Genomic DNA, 19,643 nt, shown 5'->3' with positions numbered 1-19,643 from the left:
ATTAAATCTGACTGTGAAGTCTATACAAATGATACAAGTCATAGACTTAAGGCTCATTTAAAGTACAAGCACTGTAACCTACGCATGTAGCCTACGCCAGTGCGAGCCATTTATACTTGTGTGCTCGTCAGTCGTACTTCCTGCTTCACTTTTCACTTCCTGCTTCACTTTCAATAATGACGAATGAAACTTTTGCCGAAATTTTGCAGAAGACGAGTGATACAAATGTTCGTATCTCTGAACCTCCTCAGTTAACCTTTCCTCAATGTGTTCCATCTTTATTGATCCAAAACCATCAATATGGACATTGTAGCGATGGAGAAGCAGCCGGCAGTACTAAAGCAGAAATGCACTACCAAATGGACCAGTCACAGCTCTTGCGGTCTGCATTGCATTGCGATCTACATTTCTGGGGAGGTGCATGTCAGCTATGGCATCAAGGTCTGCGTATGCTCTGCGCTGTCGCTGTAGGTGCGGCGTCAAATTCATGCAGAAGCCTAAACCGCCTATTACTCTGAGGTATCCCCTTTGGTTCTTACTCCCCCAAGACAGCTGCTATTAGGAGACACAAAGACAGGCAGTGGAAGTGAGTTTTAGATCAGTGTTGCTTCAAGTTTATCCTACTTATCACCATAATGATACGTAAAATTATGAGTATCAATTTTAATTGCAAAACAGGAGCAAAATTGTGCATGGCATTGTTTTCAGTTTGTTGTTTTATATATGTCTGCACACTCGTGCTTGTGCACCCAATTTCAGTTAAGGCTCATACCTACTGCCATTCTCTCCCCAGCGCAGCAAACCTTCAGTTTAGTTGTCAGGCTGAAAAATGGGCTACACTCAATCCCCAGACATAGCCCACATAAATTAATGATACCTTGAAGATGCATTGCCTCCTTCAGAAGCACAGACAAGCAGATGAATAATAACACATTCACACCTACTCATCGTATAACCTTATTCTTTTGGTCTTTTTGCCTCTCTGATGGCTGGAGTTTTCTGCCGTTCAATCCTTATTATTACTTAATGACTGCAATAGTATGACTAGACCTAAAGCGTCTACCACCAATGCATCCGTTATTAGCAGCTTTGTATTTTTTATTTTTTATTTTTTTTTGGCATGTGAAAACAACAGACCAGGCTTTTCCATTGAAAATACACAACAGTCACCATTGCTCCAAAGGCAACCATTTTGAATGTATTTTTCTAGTCAGTATGTGACTCTGGAACATGTGCAGTCAGAGCCCATCATGGTGCAGATGGTGAGGGGTTGACTCGGCACAGCTGGTTCCCAGTGGTGTTCTGAATCTAAAAGTAGAATGGTGTGATTAAGTTTTCCATGCACATGATTTGGCAAGTCTTTGTAGTGATCTTTCCGAGTCAAGTAGTTAAACAGTCTCTGGCTACATTATTGCCACGTGCCTTTTTTTCTGCTATCTATGAATTGGCTTGTGAATAGTAAGCATGAAGGACTGGCTAATCACACTGGGGATTTAGTTGGAGGACACTGTCTCTGTCAGGTTGTGACAATGTCCTGGTAATTCAAAAGTGTGTTCAGTTAAAATTGTGTCAAGAGGCTGGTTTATGTAATTTATAATTTATTTTATTAGCATTAGCAAGTAAAAAAATGGATTTGGAAATCTTGCAATTGGCCTCATGGTTGTGCTTTAACAATGTATTATTTTTTTCTGGAGTATGGTTGCAATTGTCACTTTACCAGTAATGATGCTGAGGTTGGTGCTGTGACAGGTGTTCTGGCAGATGCTGGCATATGTCACCTCTCCTGTTTACCGGGAGCCAGAGAATACACATGATCAGTAAATCAAAGTGAACCATGGATGAATGCTTGGCAGATACAGCTCAGTTTCTTGGCCTCTCTTCTAGTCTGAATTAGGTTTCTTCCTAGCTGACTTAAAATTCATTTAGTCTCAGTAACGTGACACCATTAAAATGAGCAGCTAATGGATTCAGAATTTTTTCACCTTCCACTAGGTGCAAATATAGCAAGAGATGAACCGACGGTGCTGGCGGTGTGAACACACTGAGGGTTGAATTGTCACCTTCATTTTCATTACAGTTAGACAAAATGCATCGATTCCTGTCTCTGTTTTCTCTATTTCCATCTCTCACTTCCCCTCTTCCAGTCTTTCTTGCTCCCAGCCAAAGGGAGGGTTAGAGAAACTGTGCAGCTTAGCTACCCAGAATCCCTCCTGTCTGCTCCCCTGTTTAAAAAGCTATAATCTGTGGGAGTCCTGACAGCTCCATTACAGATAGGTAGAAGGCCCGCAGCTTTCCTTTTGGTGACATGTACACAAACACTGACAGACTGACATCTATTCCTAATCATCTTAGGGTGGCTTGCTTAATTTATTTATCCATGCTTGCCTGACAGCTGCATTGTTCAGATCAATCATGAAACAGCATTAAGAGAAGATTAAAGGATCAAGACAGCAAAATATTAATGCATCAGTTGCAAAGTGTAGGAAATAAAACTCGACATACTCAGAGGAAGGCAGCTACTGAGGCATGTGCCTCAAAAAGCAAAAACAATTATCACACTGATGGATTTTCAGCTCCAGCGGTCCGTCAAAGGAAATATCCGTTAGGTTTGCAGTTCACAAAGGAAGCTATTCAAAGCCTCTGGTTTACAATACACATTATCTTCTACTTCTCCACACTTATTTGTTGAGTTGGGTTCAGCTGAGGATAGTCCAAATCTGTTATCAGCTGCAATTGGTGTTGAAATATATCAGACTTAATATTAATTCACCACATCATTTATGGAAAAAAGATTTAGATTTTTTGAGAGTGAATGATTCCTGGTTCTCTAAAAGACTTAGTGGAGTCACTAATTTAATTGGGGATGTGCAATGGGAAATCTGACCAAATACAGTATTGCATATACGCATAGTTTGTTTATAAGTCTCGTTACTTAATTACATTCATTTTGAAATAAAACAATGGAACCATATTAAAGTACCAAATAAACAAGAACAACAAAGCAGATCATTATAATTAATATCGTGTGGCCTCCTATGCTTGTTGTAGGGTGACTCTGCCTTTAGTCTGGTCTGCCACTAGTGACATTCAGTTTATGCAGATAGACTGACTTGGCCAGTTAAAGATATTCCCCTTGTTCACTGTTAAAAACTTTGATTGCTTTGACCTTATGTCTGTCAGAAGGGAAATCATCTGTAATTGCCTGTTCCATTGACAGCCATTCAAGCCCAAGCCAAACCAGAAGCACTACCGTGTCTGACAGATGTGTTATTAAGCTATGGTTCATGAGGTATTCCTTTTGTTACAATTTTCCCTTTTTCTTTCCACTTTGTTAAATGCCATCGCTCCATAGACTGACAAACAAAATCTTTGGTGCTGTGTGTTTGAATGTCTTTGCAAAATGACCCTTGTGTCGAGGTTCACCAAAGGGTTGCATTTTGTGGGGAGGAATTTTCTGAACTTATATTTGCTCACACATTGCTCACACGTTTTTTTTCAGCAGACCAACTAGCATGTCTCTTTGATAGTTTATGTATTATTAGTCTTAGCCAGTCTTGGGTTTGAGATTTCTTGAAACTAAACAGTTAAATGAGTACATATGAAGATATGGACCTAAAGGCACTCTCTGCTTAGCTTAGCATAATGACTAGGAGAACATGCGTACTGGCTCACCTACCAGCATATATTATGTTCACTATTACATTTTTTAGCCAGGGGCAGTAACTTCTTTCAATCTTGTTCTTACATTGAGTTTGCCTGGCAACCAGATACAAATCTGCAGTTCCTTAGGTGGGCTGACGGGACGTTTGATGCAAAATCCACAAACCACATATTGACATTTTTGGTAAAGACTGAACTAACAAAAGGTGTTAAAATGTGAGCTCCAGAAATGGAGGCAGTTTTTGGCCAGACAGTTGAGTAAACGTCGATGAGGCGGGACAGGAAAGGACAGGAGTGCGCCTATCTCCACCCAACTGCTTCTGGTTTACCTGACTTTCTTCTAGCACATCTGCAGGGGACGAGAAAGGAAGTCACAAATCCACATAGGTGTCCTTGCTGCAGAGCCTGTCACCACCAGCAGATGTTGTATCAGCATGTGGTCATCTCACTGACGCACACTGCAGACTGAGTCTTTTGCTGAGGGATTGGGCACACCAGTGCAGTTCCTTCCTGCTCTGGATAATTATAGAATAACATGTGCTTCTACACCTGCCTGTGTTGACTGCAAATGTAAGCCTCGGTCAAACACTTTCCAAGCATCATAAAAATGGTCCTTTGATTTGCTCTCAAATCTGCTGCCGAGATTTGCTAAGGAATTGTGCAATTATTTTAATTGCTGTGTCTTTCAGCTCCGTTGCTTAGGTTACAACCGCAATTGTTTAGTGCTTTGTACAGCTTTTTGTTTTTTCACACTAATGTAAAACTAGCCAAAGAAGTGCTGTAGTAATCATTTAAAGGAAATTTCCATTTAGAAACAGGATGTCAGCTTCTACGGTTCAATGCTGAAAGTGAAAATAAGGAATTTATTATATACTATTCAAAACTATTTAAATCATTATGTTATTTTAGTGCACAATACACACTCTACCAGTATGCATTAATTTATCAGCTAATTAAGAAGCAAGGCGATATTGTATCACACAAGGAAGGCGCTTAAATATGTTAAAATCCCTACCATACCATACCCTCGTCACAATTTGTTTTGCTATGAATTAGTTTAGAATCTGACTTGAACCCAGTCATATCTAAAAACTGCCTTCATTATGTTATTTCTAACTTTTTATAGCTTGGAACTTTTGCTTCCTTGGTAAATATTTATTTTTTTCATTACAGCTTGCACAATTTTGAGGGGGCAAAAAAAACATCACTTTGTCAAACCATCTCAGAGTTTCTCAGTGTCAAATGTCACCTGCAGTATTTAATCAGGTGGAGTTTGGGGATGGATGGAACTGCAGTTCTCAGCAGAAATGAAACAAATCCGAAGTACTCGTAGTGCGAAGCTGAATGACACAAGGTTTGATGGGATGCCTCTATCCACACCTACTACAGTGACAGGGAGTACACAGGGGTGTCACGCTGACATGAATCTTTGTGATCTCGCTGGAGGCTAGATGTTGCTAAGATAAGTAACTGTATAACTTGTGGCCTCTTGTCTGTCTGTATCGTTGTTAGTCTGTCTCCTGTCTCATGCACTGCTCTCGCCTCTCTTTTCTTCTTAGGCACCAGCAATGGGTCTGTACTCGTCTATAACCTGACCAGCGGTCTTCTACACAAAGAACTCAGTGTGCACTCTTGTGAAGTCAGGTAAGATTTTTGTTCTTGTGTAGTTAATTGTTTTTTGCAAGACAGCTTTCCCAGGTCAGCAGTTCCCATTACCACTAGTGAACAAGAGCATGCACTCAAAGTGCCATTTAGATGTGATATCAGTAAAATGACACATTGGACAAACCCCAGCGGACGGTCAGTCAGCTTGAGCCGTATTGATTTGCTGTTGATTGTTTTCAGGCTCGTTAGAGTTGGCAGAGGCAGTTGGCAATCACATAATGAGTGTGCTGTGTCAGCTGTTGTGTGTTGAAGAGAAATAATTGCCTATCTTGATTCATGGGGGTTTTGGATGAATATATTCTGAGGTCAGAATTGCCACAGCCGAATATGATAATCTTGAATCAAAGACATGACTGCAAGAGAAAAAAATAAAGGATTTAAAGACGTAAAAATGTATGCATACCATATAATTGGATGTAAAACAGGGGAATTACTATAATAATAATTATTCCCACCACATATTTTTGACACGTCAAAGTTTCTATTATAGGCAAATTAAATTCTGAAGACAAGTATGTGCAAAAGTGAAGGTAATGTGATTAAGGCATAGGATATTTGAAAAAACTACACAGTCTTCAGGAGCCAATGAATATACTGGATAGAGGCCTTTGTTGCATTTGTCTCAACAAGTAACTCTTGAATTGTGGGTGAATGCAGAAAGAGCCGAGAAGCACTTGAGAAAAAGGACGAGCTTTGCATAACGTGCAAATTAATCCATCACAACCCGATACGAAACATTACAAGGGCTGCACTTTACTTTGTATGCGTGTTTTGTATTTGTGGTAGAAAGAAGAAGACTGTGTGTTAGATTAGCAATGACATATATCTACCTTCTGTAAAGCTGCTTAGGAAATAATTAACAAAACCCTAAGTGTAGTATTAACAGTAATTTCTATGCTATCAGAGCTATTTCACATTCAATTAAGAAGAAATTACTGGTTGCTGGCCTTTATAAAAGGTGACAGCTCTTGTTTAGCAAATCCTATTTATACTGTATTCAGCTCTCTTAGGGGTGTTATGTGATAACATTAATGTAGGGCTCTGGTATTATGCATAAGGCTGACAGATCAGCCTTGATGTTGTTAGTTGCACTTGTGTTTTTGCGGCTAGAATGGTCTATTCATGTCTGGGTGAAATACTGTTCTTGTGTGATATTACCTCAATCTCTTAACACTACGCCACCATTCACTCATGTCTAAGCAGCTCATTAATTAGAGTGTCAATCACACATGAAAGAGGCCGTTCAGGAATAGAGCAGTGTTCTATATTAAGAAGTTTGTTTCTGTTTACAGCCAGAGAGAAATGAAAATCTGTTTTGCACTGTTGTGGGTCTCTAGAAATCAGTGATAAAACTACTAACACAATTAACTGTTAATTATTTAATGAGAATGACCTCATGCATATACATTTCTATCGGATGCACTCTGAAGCTATTAAAAAGATAAACTGAAGAGGCTGAAGAGGTGTACACAGGTGCCTCCTGCTCAGTTATTAATTTTTAAGTATTTGTTTCTCTTCTGTACTTTGATTTCAGCTGGCAATATTAGTTTGAGAAGAATATCTTTGTTCTGCAGGGTCACAAAAATACTTTTTGAAGTGAGGTGAATGACAAAACAGTGCATTGTCAACAGTCTTCTATGTGTTCTGCGTATGCATCTCCTACATTCATGGGTTAATTAGGTTTTCAGATCTTTGCGTACAGTTACACTTGATGGCGTCACTCAGCATTATATATCCTGTTGGATATTTATGCAAAACACAATTTCTTCTTTATTTTAAAATGATATCAAGTTAGTGTTTGCGTTGTTGAACAGAACAAAATCATTCTTGGCAAATTGTAAGAGTGTAGGTTTGTTTTTCAGTCACTATTGTACTTTATTCTGTCCTTCCTTTTTGGTTAATTGTGGTTTGTCAGGCAGGCCACACCCTTCACTGTAAATAAAAGTTGGACTGTGTATCACCAGTTTCTCCCAATGTGCAGATGTGACGCTAACACATTGTGGAAACCTGGGCCTAGCATGCTACCAGCTTGACAGTAGGGATGCACAGTAAATTCTGTCAAATGTTAACATCCCTGAACTTCATGTCAGATCCGTTGTGGACACTTGACGTATGCTTTTAGATAGAAAAAGAATAACTGCAGGTTGGATGGGAAGTCGACAACAAATCAATTTCATAAACTGGCTCTGTCATTGCGTTGTTAACTACAAAGTTCTCCCAAAACCATCAGAATAAAAGTACAGTTTACTGCAGAGCGATTTTGTGGTTGGAAATGGACAAGAATAAAACACATGGCTCAAGAGAGGAACAATCCTTTGGCGTTTGGTCTGCAGATGCCTCCCGGCCACTTTATTCGTAGCAGCTGCCAATCACAGCTGTCAGTTGTGACGGCCTTTTTGCGGCGTCAAATAACTGATCAAAAACTTGAACACATGAACAAACCTCTACATGACAGCACTCCAGAGAGCCATGTCATATAAGCTAAGATGATCTTTTATTTATCCCACAGTGGGCAAACCTCTCATGAAGTCCGTATGCCGTGCTAAAAACGGATGAAATCAGAACGCCTCGCCACTTTCTCGTTGCCCCTCAACACAACAGCCAACATCTACAAAGAGCAAGCTGTGCCTTATTAGTTGGTATTCTCTAATGAGCAGCAAAACTATTTCACCAGGATTAATTAAGCACAAGATTGGATCAATTAATGCTGTTAAGAGATTGATTGGAAGCAAACACCATCCGTTCAAGCAGAGCCAGGCTTTCTTTAATGAGAGAAGTTGGTATCCACACACGCCGAGCTCCAACAAACTTTAATGAGCTATGCAACACATGCATAACTTTTTTTTTTTTAATACCTCAGCCTATGTGTAGATTAAAGTTAGTGATGTTTTTTTCTGTCTGGTTACTGGTGTCTGGTGTTGGTGTTATACTTCATATGCTTGTCATCTCTCACTCAGCGCTACTTTTTAATTTAAGTTTTAGTTGAACAGAAAAAAAGAATGACTCAGTCATACATGAACCCACTCAACCACATTCATATCAAAGTAGTGGTGTCAGATTTGCGATTCTTCTTTAAAACTCTTCCATTAGCTCGTCTCTCTGTCTGTATAGACCCATGTAAAGCACTGCTGTTTTTCCAGTACCGTGATGTGCAATGTCATGGTGGCAGTGTGGTGTTTCCAGAGGTGAGGAAAGCAGAGGTGCTTTATGGAAATGGGCCCAGCAGCCCTTGCCCCAGCCCAGCCATGCCAAAGGACGCTGGGCTACTTAGCATCTCATTTACATTTAGTGGGGAAATCGACTAATTAATCATGTGGCTATTTACCATCTCATTTCGGTGGAGTCTGTGCTCCCTCAGCTGGGCCAGCTTCCCAAAATTATTCATGTCTCACACTTGCTGGCTTGATTAGTTGTGCATTTTTACACCTTCCCAGTTGATTTTGTAGAAGTTTTATGTGCTTTACCTTACTGCTTACAAGGACGCAGTGGAGGGATATTTGAGAACTATGCTGCATATATTTAACTAAAACTTGTTTGTGCTCAACAGGGGGATTGAATGGGTGAGTCTCACCAGCTTCTTATCGTTTGCCACATCTGCTCCCAACAACATGGGCCTTGTGCGAAATGAACTGCAGCATGTGGACCTGCCTACAGGTGAGAGATTCACACATCCATATTATCACTTGCACCTGAAAGTATTAACCACAGCATTTACACCGATCAGGCATAACATTATGACCACCTGCCTAATATTCTGTAGGTCTCCCTTGTGCCTCCAAAACAGTTGTGACTCATCAGAGAATGGACATGGGCCTTCTGAGGGTGTCCTGTGGAGTCTGGCAACAGAATGTTGTTAGTGGGGGACTTTGGGTCCTATGGGTTGAGGGGAGTATCCCACAGATACTTGATCAGGTTGGGATCTAGTGAATTTGGAGGCCAGGTCAACACCTTGTGCTGTTCTTCTGTTTTTTTGAGTTGCTCCTAAACCCTTTTGGCCTGTGTCAGGCTGCATCCTGCTGGGGATGGCTGCTGCCATCAAGGAGTGTCATTGCTATGGGGTGGGGGTGTCTGGTCTGGTCTAGGTGGGTGGTACATGTCTAAGTAACATCCACATGAATGAATGCCAGGTCCAAAAGTTTCCCAGCACAACATTGTATTATCAATGTTATTTACTTCTTCTGTCGGTGGTGTTAATGTTGTGGCTGATCGGTGTGTATATTGTCCTTCGTTCCTGAGGTTTCAGTTTTAGGTTGCTGTAGCCTTAACAACAGAGGAAACAGACACTTCAATTGCTCTTATTCTTCTCTTTTGTCTTTCTGTGTATGTAGTTCTTGATCCATCTTGTTCCCCTCCAGGTGACACTTATACGTTCTCCAAATTAAACAGTGTTAGGGTACTATAGAGGGATGCCTAGCTCTGAAAATGAGGTCCGGCTGTGAGTTACACCATGTATATAGCATAACTGCACCACCTTTGTGCCTTTCTAACTCCTCCAGGGTGTTCGGAAATATAGTGCTTTATTTTCTGTGCCTAGGAGAGTTGGGTTTCTAAATATCCTGAGGGTGAAGTAATTAGTGATCAGAAAAATATGTGTCAAGGTTTCAGCAGAAATAATATCTTTGGTTATTTATGTACAGTCTTTATTCATTCATTCCATTCTCTTTATTCAGCATTTATTCATATTCGCATGCGCTCAATTAATCCTAATCCAATTTTAGTCACGCATCCACTTCCTAAATTTTCATTGCAATGTGTTTGCCTTAAGAAGTTTGAATGGGCTCAATAAAAACTACAGTCACTGTAGTGGCTCATTCACAGAGTCTAGATCCTCCTTCCATTAGGACAATGGCAAATCGCTTCTTTAATAACCTCCTCTTAAGCACCGGCGTCATCAAAGTTAACAGTCCACGGCGTAGACTTCGCTTTCAGTGCCACACGCAGTCTATCTCACAGTCACTTAATTGTTTGTTTCTTTTTTTCTTTTGAGTTAAAGTGTTCTAGACGGTGAGTGTAGGTGCTGGTGTGTGTGTGTGTGTGTGTGTGTGTGTGTGGGGACTGTTTGAGTCTCATCATTTTGTTTAGCCGCCTTAGCAAGAGTTGGACAGAAAAGATCAATATGAATTTAATATGTGTGTGTTCAGTACAGAGATACAGTGGCTCTGGGATGTGTTTAGTCTAGTGTAGCACCAAGATGGCAATGGAAACAGCTCACAGAATGCACATTTCAACAACTACCAAGATGGGTTATATACCACATACACTGCACATAGAAATGTCTTATGATGAGGATGTTTCCATCGGATTTCAGGTGTTGAAATCCACCAATGCGATTTGTTCTTACAGTATGTCTCATAAAATGTTTAGTGTTTCATAAAAACATTCATCCAGCTTTTACACTGCTGCTGCACCTGGACGTTCTGGAGCGGATTCAGGGTGCTCACGGATTTTGCACAATTTAATTTCTGTTACTTAAGCTTAAGCACTTTCATCCGTAAACAAGTTCTCAAAGGGAATAGCTCAAAAGTATACTTAAAATTTTGTGCTTCACCCGCAAGACTAATCCACTACGGCAGGCACCTTATACCCTTTACAGCTGTAACGTTTTCAGATAAGATTTGAGACTCTGAGATGGAAAATAATCTTCCTCGCTTGCCTTACTCAATTCTGGGGATGTCTGCCTCCTGCAGCAATGATAGCAGCTGCTCTGAATGGACATATTCTTTATCTGTGAAAGGATGGTTTGTAAGGGGCAGGGTTAGTGTTGAGACATGGTAGTGAAATTACTCTGCATTGCCTAATATGTGTACAGATGATAAAATTACACATTATTTATACATTTATCGGTTTGAGTTGTCTTTCCAACAGCCATCTACAGTCAGTGAATGAAATTCTGACATTACCATGTTAGTGTCTGAAGAGTGCTGTACTATAATTGAGACTCATAATTGTAATCAGGACAGTGTGTGACAGACGGAACAAAAGAGGAAATTGTGAACAGCACTTCATTAGCCTCTAGTGCACCGCAGTGTCTCCAAAGTTTTCCCTCCACCATGTGCCTAACTATTCCCTCCAGTCCCCTCCGTTAAGCACCAACTGCCATCATCAACAAAACTGTGTAGGTCACACGGGCAGTTTCATCACTCGTACATTTTAAACAGGGCATGTTTCTAAGTGTCCTTTGCAAAATCACATCGGCACTTGCTTAGGCAAATGTGATACAATACACCTGAAGGGCATTCTTCTTGTTTTATTTAAAGGGCCACCCTGATGCTCGGTATAATGTTGACTTTCAGGGGTGGAAAGTAATGAATGAAAACACAGATTTGGAAGAAGATTGGGAATATTTATGTGAGATACAATGGAAAACTTCAAATTCAACACTATGGAGAGAGTTTTGTTGGAAAACCCTTATTAGATTTTTTATCACTCCAGCTCAAAAAAGACACTATTCCAATTCATCTATATGTTGGAGACAATGTGGATGCCTCGAGGCAAACCATTTTCACATATTTTGGTCTTGTTCAATATTGTTACCTTTCTGGTACGAGGTCTACAACATTTTGCAAAAAGTATTCTGGACAGACATTACTTTTGAGTTTGTATCATTATATTTAGGAGTTTTACCATCAGAGAATGTCTCCTCTAATGACAAATACTTGTTTCAGATTTTAAGTGCCGCTTCTAGGAAAGCCATAACAAGGAGGTGGCTAAAACTAGAGAAACCCACAGTGGACGAGTGGTTTGACATCATTTATAACATTTTTAAAATGGAAAGAATTACTTTTGCTATAAGGCTAAAACAGGATCTATTTTTGAAAAGATGGGAAAGATGGATTAGATATGTCACTCCGATTCGTCCATCGTTTGTCTAGTACCAGGTTTCATATCCATTTCCTTTAGTCATCTATGTTTTTTTGTGTCAACCCATACGCATCAGTATTTTAATTTTATTTTTATTTTATTTTTTTCCCTCTAATATAACAGATGTGCACCCCAGCATTCTTGTTCAAAGCCTAAGGAGTTACGTTCTAAATGATTGTATTTTATTATTTTCATCTTTTGTGTGATTGAGGGAGGACCAATCATCCATATCTGTGTATTGTCAATGCAATCGTGGATGTATTACTGAGCTATTCAGATGTAATTTACAGATGAAAGGATGAGATTGGTAATGTGAGATGTAAATGAACATGTGAACCATGAAAATCACAATAAAAAAAGAATTGAAAAAAAAAAAAAAAAAGAAAACACAGATTTGAGCGGGCGATGAGAATAAGTTATGTGCATTTTTTTGCCTTTCTGCTTTGGCAAAAGATATGAAAGCAGGACGTGCTGAGATACCGTCTTCTGTTTTCTGTTATCGCCTTCTCTCACTCACACTCTCACTTTCTCTCCCTCTCCACGTCTGTGGTGTTTTCTAGGCAGATGCTTTGCATTCAGAGGCGAGCGAGGAAATGATGAGCCACCCATTGAGATGATTAAAGTGTCTCATCTCAAGTAAGTTGCCAGCTCCCCCTGCCACCAACAAAAACAAATACCAACAAACACCAGACAGCCGCTAATGCTTTTACCTGAAATACACACAAAGTGTACACATAGACATACACTATTTACATCAACAGACAGCCCTTTGTCTCACCTGCCTGATGCAATCTCATCTTCCTATCACACAATTTTCTGAACATCTAATTAATGTATTTCTTTAAGGTTGGAGGTTGACTTAAAGTGTAGTCATACCCAGAGAAGGAGCTTAAAGTCACAGCTCTACCTTTCATTTTGATATTATTTTATTAGTAGCCCTAAAAACCTTCACATATTCATATTGTGCAGTGGTTTGAATAATGATGCATTTTAGTTTTTATCTATCATTATTAATTATTTGACCCGTAACATTTCAAATAAAGACTATGGGAGTCGTCACACATATTTTGAGAAGCCAAAATATAAACAAGTTTATGGTCTGTTCATTTCTCAATAAGTATAAATTCTGCATTCTATTCAAAGAACCAAGTACTGTCAAGGCTGGTTTATATATTATAGGTAAGATTAAGTGGATAATGCATTATAATGGAAAGTGACCTCTGTTATTAGTCTGCCTACATAAGGTCACACTCGCATTTTAGTTTTATTGCTAATAGCAATAAGTGTTCCCTACTCTCAGGTGGGAGAGCCTGAAAATTAGCCAGCTGGCTAACACTGGCACATTTACAGAAATGTTGATTAATGTGCACTGTCCTTAAATAAATAAATGAAATGAAATGAAAGAGGCTATGAATATGTAATCAGTACGCAAATGAAAATATTATATGGACGTGGAATTTGCATACATGCTGCTTAACAAGTACAAATAATCAATGTCATACTTACCATTTTGTTCACATTTGGTTTCTGCCCATCAGACCTTCAGTCCTAACTGATCAGTATGACACATCTTTGTATTCCTTTTTTTACTATACATAATTTAAAGTTGAGGCAGTTACAAACCCTTACAAATAAAAACTTGAATTCAGAAACTATAATATGTACTCTTTGTCTTTTAAATACACTTCAGATATTGTGCAGCTGCAGCCTTACTTTGTATTGTGGCTTGTGGTGACAAGAATTAGTGAATTAAACTTCAGCCAGCATAATTAGTCAGCAAATTGGTATTGGTGTGTCAGACTTTTTTTATTTGTATAAATTATTGTCACAATACCGGCAGTTTTAGTAGTTAATGTCACAGTATCGAACCTTTGTCTCCCCCTTCAGGCAGTCAGAGTTATTACACTGATGGCAGTGTACTGTCCTACAGTCCTTTCTCTTCTTTCAGTGCGCTCTAATAAGGAAAAGCCATACCAGTAGTAATCTATGTTTATTCTTACTCTCACTTTCTTTTTTAGGTTGTAATGTCTCAGAAGTTTTAGAGTCAGTGAACTCATAGAACCTCAGTTACATTCATAACTCTTGATTTTCCGACATGGGTGACTAGGAGCTGCCGTTGCTCTACTTCATCCATATCCATTTATATGGTCGTTGAGCTGTTCCACAAACAATCATTTCCGGTTGAAGTGTTGGAGTTATAGAGACACAGTAACATGCTTTCATACACTGAACCTAGCTGACAAGCTGTACAGTGCTGCAGTGTTTTCTGCACTGCTGCGTTGTTGCATACTCTCATGCTCCTCTGTGGCAGCTGAAGGTTAGATTTTGGCTTTTGCTTGGTACTTTATCTTGTGTAGGAGCTTTTTACTAAGGACAGAGCTTTGGCCAAATGTTTGTACCGGGAAGTGAAGTGGGGGGCTCATATTGTTTAGAGGTAAAACCATTTGTCAAATTAAAAACGTATTGTACCAAATGAATACAAAAGAACTAGACTCTAACAAGATAATTGTCACTAGGACATTGCTTACCGGGTGGTAGAACCCTTTTTGCATTTAGCACCACACAGACCCTTATACTGATATATTGCACTGTGTATGTTTCCAGACTCAGCGTTGTGTTTTCCTTCTTTAGGCAATACCTGGTGGTGGTGTTCAGAGACAAACCCCTGGAGCTTTGGGACATTAGGACCGGGACGCTTCTCCGGGAGATGGCTAAGAACTTCCCCACTGTCACTGCACTGGTACTCATTTACATACTAATAAAACAAAACTTGCCCTGTACGAATCCTCTATTCTGCTGTGCTAGTGAAAAAAAATAAAATAAAAAATGCAACTAAGACAGTAAAAGCTAGAAACATATTTATACGTGGGGTATGCCCACCGAATTTCCCAGCTTTCTGATCATCTATAATTTATATATCAGCTTCACCACAGCCCACTGTCAGTGCTGTAGAAGCACCCATTGTTGACTCCTCCCTTTGGTAATAGCCTCGTATAGCTTTTGACCTTTTCCCACCTTGTGTTTGTACGGGCCATTTGAAAGATTAGTCTGGAAATTTTCCCCGAGCTCAGCAAAGAACAGTGGCTTCATTAGGCCTGAGAAATGCTCATAAAAGAAGAGTTATGCTGGACAGACTTTACAGTGAGGCTGTAAAATCCTCCACAGTGTGAATAAAAACGCCAGTAGCCTTAATAATACATGCCGGCCTCCCCCGGCCCTATATTGCTGTCTCATTTCCATATTGATTACAACCTCGAGTCAACTAGAATACAGCCACAGTGATCCAGCTTGAGGACCAGCACGCCAGAGAAAACAACTCTTCTGTGTGCCATAGTTTCATTGATGTGATCATCTACTGAACTGCACATGCAAATCAAGTCCCCCCTTTCTTCTGTCTCATCTCCGTCTGCTTTTTGCGCTGTCATTGTCTGATGTGTTTTGCGCCTGGGTTTGTCGCTATAACAATCATTTGTATGCATGTAAACAGGAGTGGTCGCCATCCCACAACCTGAAGAGTCTGAAGAAGAAGCAGATTGCAGCGAGGGAGGCGATGGCTCGGCAGACGGTTTCAGATGCTGAGCAGAGCAACGTTGAATCTTCAGTCATCAGGTGAATGTTGAGAAGTTCTAGAAGTCGGGTCAGGTCAACATGTACGATTGAAATCGTCCAGCCGTGGCCAGTAATGAAACACAACCTGTGTGCGTTAGCGGCGCAGCATGTACCTAATTGTCCATAATTCTTAAGTTTCTGAGCTGTTTACTTTTAAATATAAAATAAAAATGGTCAGTTAAGATAATTGCAACCTCTTCATTATAATCAGTGCAATTTCTTTAAGCTTAAAAATAACATCAACCTTTTGTGATATGCTGATTCTGGTCTAGTCGTGGAGGCCGTTGCATGCTCAACATGAAGCGTGAGTAAATGCATCGTACATGTTGCATAAAACTGGCGCAGCGTCCACGCAGCCTTCGAGGCTATCATTCTGTAGCTAATGGACTGTGGCGCTCTAGAGCGTTTAGTGTGTTGCTGAAGCGCTCACTGACGTTGTTGGATGTTGAGGAAAATTCATATTGAACTGCACGTACCAAAGTAGTTGTGAAGAATGCATGCACCGCCACACTCTGGCCTGAAATCCATTATTCTGAGATTACATATATTTCTTTGGTCACACATTACAAATCAAGAGAACAGACTGTGATTTATGATAGCAAGGATTTAACCATTAATCATTCCCTATCCAAAGACCTCACTATGTGTAAGTGATTAAGTATCTGATTGCAAAATTGAGCTATCCAGTTCACCTCTGTACGTCTATATTATGTAACAGACTGGTCACTTATTTCATGTGCTGACTTAATATGTCAATTCCCATGGCTGCTGATTATCCCTGTGCAGGAATCATTGGACTAGATGATAGCTGTAATGCCTTGTCAGTGTCATCAGAATACCAACTTCTCCCTCCTAAGTATGTCAACCCTGAGAGAGTGAACATGTGGATTTTCTGTGTGATTTCCCCCCCCCTACAGTCTCCTGCAGGACGCCGAGAGCAAATCAGAGACCGGCCAGGCCATCTCAGCCAGAGAGCATTTTGTATTCACTGACACAGACGGACAGGTGTACCACATCACCGTAGAGGGCAACACAGTCAAAGACGGTGCACGAATTCCCCCTGATGTGAGTCCTGGGACTTTTTTTTTATATCGCTTTAAACTTCAAATCTGCCTGTACTTCTTCAAGGTCATACTCATTCTTGCACAAAACTATTCCTACTTGCATCACGTTGCTCTCTTTCCATTCAGCTGATATATTGTTAATCCTTTCTGCACACAAAGATCTAAATCATTTTCTTTCCTGCCTGTTTACTGCCTGCTCACATCATTGTGTCTCCTATCGCCACTTCTGCTTTTGACTTTCTTCTTCCTCGTCTCTGTAAATGTTATCTGCCAGATCTATTGATCATTGTTTATCGTCTGTGTGGTAGTCTAAACTTCTCCTTATATTTCACCCTTACACACCACATCCATCACTGTCAGGTCACTTATTAGATTTAAGAAAAAAAAGCAATTTTGTCCTTTATCTGTATTTTTATGTCCTTGCTCTGGCATTGGTCCCCTTGCTAAATCTTCTCGATAGAATGCATTACTCTTTACATATGCTTCGTGTCAGCATTTAACCTCCTTTTTAGAGCAGAAGAGATACACAGCCTTCTGGTCGTTGGCCAGCGTCTGCACCGTTTCCTCCTCCATAAAGTAACAGCCCTCACCCGTCCTTCTATTTCCTGTGTCCTTGACAGTGTTTCTGTAGCGCTTTTGATGATATAGATGATGTGCACGGCCACAACAGAAAAGAAGCAAACTTAATGTGTGTTCCTTAGTGATAAACTGCATGCAATCAAAGTGAAGGTTTTGCAGATAAATTCGACAGCTTTATGGGTTTTCTCTCTCCCGGCGAACAAAGAGCCGGCTGAATGTCTGTGATTTCTGAGCCCGTTATGTGTTGCGTCACCAACATTTTTCCCGGGTAGTTTTTTTTGTTTGTGTTCATCTCACCGGTCCAGAAGAAGAGAGACTAGCATATTTACCTGCAAATCATATTAACAGGAAAGCAGTTTTTAATTTGTTTGACTGTAAAACAGTCAGGCTAGTAAACAGAAACAAGTTATGACTGAAAATCAGATTTATTTTTGCCTAAATGAGTCCCAGATGCAACATATCAGCACTAACAGAGAACCTTTGAATTGTTAATTACGAAAACTGTTTAGCTGACTAATCCTCCGTTTCCGTGCTTTTGTTTGACGACACTTTTGGAAAACCTTGACCTGAGGGACTCATTACTTGGTTGAAACTAATTGTGTCGTCGATCTGAGTCATGCCGCCGTGTCGGTAGCCGCACAGTTTCATGTGTTATCACTTTAATTCGAGACTTGCTCTAGCGTTTCTAAAGGAACTCATCTGTCTTTCTACCCATTTCTCTCGCGAGTCGGTGGATGTTTTCCCACCTCACTACCTGCATCTCTTCACGCCACACAGACACAGAGGTTTACCTGGGGATTTTAAAGCCTTATCTTTGTGACGGCTGCAGATTTATTTCTCAAATATTTGCATACCCCAAATGGTTTTACAGTCCTTTCAGGATAGAATATCTTCATATCTCTGTCAGAAAAGCAGATGGAAACTCTCCTAAAAAGTTTTGTGAAGGTGAGCTGACACTTAGCGCCTTCACATCAGTGCTCTGTCTTGCGGCATAGCCTTAGTTAAACTTGTACGCTGGGCTTGTTTACCACTCGGCTGCCACAGATATTTCAGTTTATTGTCCTGTTTTTATTCACACTCAGACATTAAAAGCCTGAGAGTAGAACGCTTAATAGCAGAGGGAAGCGTGAGGCTTTTGTGCTGTTGAAATTGTACTTTTTTTTAACTACTCGGTGGTTGGCTGCATTAAAGACTTGACTTGGGAACATAACAACATTGTTTTTCTTGATGTCTGCCTTCGGTTACATGGAGTATAATCACAGACTTCAGATTGCATGTTTGAATCCACATGGACTTGAGACTGCAGCTAGAACAATGGACTAGTGAGGCTTGTCGATTGTAATTTTTATAGCTTTTATTTTGTAGCTTAACAGAAGAGACTAGTTGCTTAAAATAACAACTGTTTAAATTAATTTAATACAAGTCTTCAAACACTTGATTTACTTAGGAATCCATTAACAGGGAACACACGTGTGTCTTCCATTTTTATCCTCCAAACTTCACCTACCAGTAAATATCTTTTTCTCCTCCTGTGTACTCCAGGGCAGTATGGGCAGTATTGCATGTATCGCCTGGAAAGGTGACACCCTGGTGCTCGGGGACGTGGACGGCAATCTCAACTTCTGGGACCTCAAAGCTCGTCTATCAAGGTAACAGCTAAACTGCAAGAACGCACGCAAGTTTCAATCTTCTCTCAGTCAATGGATTAATTATTGAACTAATCGAAGTAATGGATTTTACAGAAATGTTGCACTTTGTTGATTTTCTTGGTCTCATGTTTCTTTGTTTTTAAAGCATTTTCTGTTGCCTTGCTGACCAAATTATTAATCCACAGAAGAATCGTTAATAAAAACATTGTTATGTGCAATTTTACTTGTTGCATTCTTATACTACGTTATAATTTTGATAAAAAAAAAAAAAAACAACCTCACCAAACTGTCAGTGGGAACATCTTCTTCTGTAACCGCTTGTTAAGGGTCGCAGGGGGGCTGCAGCCTATCCCAGCTGTCATCAGGCATTAGGCGTTGTACACCCTGGACAGGTCGCCAGTCTATCGCAGGGTTAACACAGAAAGACAAACAACCATTCATACTCACATGCACACCTACGGCCAATTTAGAATCACCAGTTAACCTGACGAGCATGTCTTTGGACGGTGGGAGGAAGCTGGAGTTCCCAGAGAGAACCCACGCAGAGAACCCCGGA

At 40.1% G+C, this 19,643-nt stretch overlaps 1 protein-coding gene across 1 annotated transcript in view; it reads left to right on the top strand.

Moving 5' to 3' along the window:
- The window catches only part of wdr11 (WD repeat domain 11), a 50,433-nt gene that overhangs the window by 16,494 nt on the left and 14,296 nt on the right, over positions 1-19,643 (top strand). The window contains exons 11-17 of the mRNA XM_084561916.1: positions 5,220-5,304; positions 8,873-8,979; positions 12,747-12,822; positions 14,818-14,926; positions 15,674-15,795; positions 16,713-16,860; positions 18,981-19,087. Coding sequence (XP_084418042.1) covers positions 5,220-5,304; positions 8,873-8,979; positions 12,747-12,822; positions 14,818-14,926; positions 15,674-15,795; positions 16,713-16,860; positions 18,981-19,087 — 754 coding nt within the window. The remainder of the gene's footprint in view (positions 1-5,219; positions 5,305-8,872; positions 8,980-12,746; positions 12,823-14,817; positions 14,927-15,673; positions 15,796-16,712; positions 16,861-18,980; positions 19,088-19,643) is intronic.

The sequence above is a fragment of the Chelon labrosus genome (assembly GCF_963514085.1).
Source record: "Chelon labrosus genome assembly, chromosome: 15".
Taxonomy (NCBI): Eukaryota; Metazoa; Chordata; class Actinopteri; order Mugiliformes; family Mugilidae; genus Chelon; species Chelon labrosus.
Note: the sequence above shows the minus strand (reverse complement) of the source record. Positions and strands in the feature narration are given on the sequence as shown.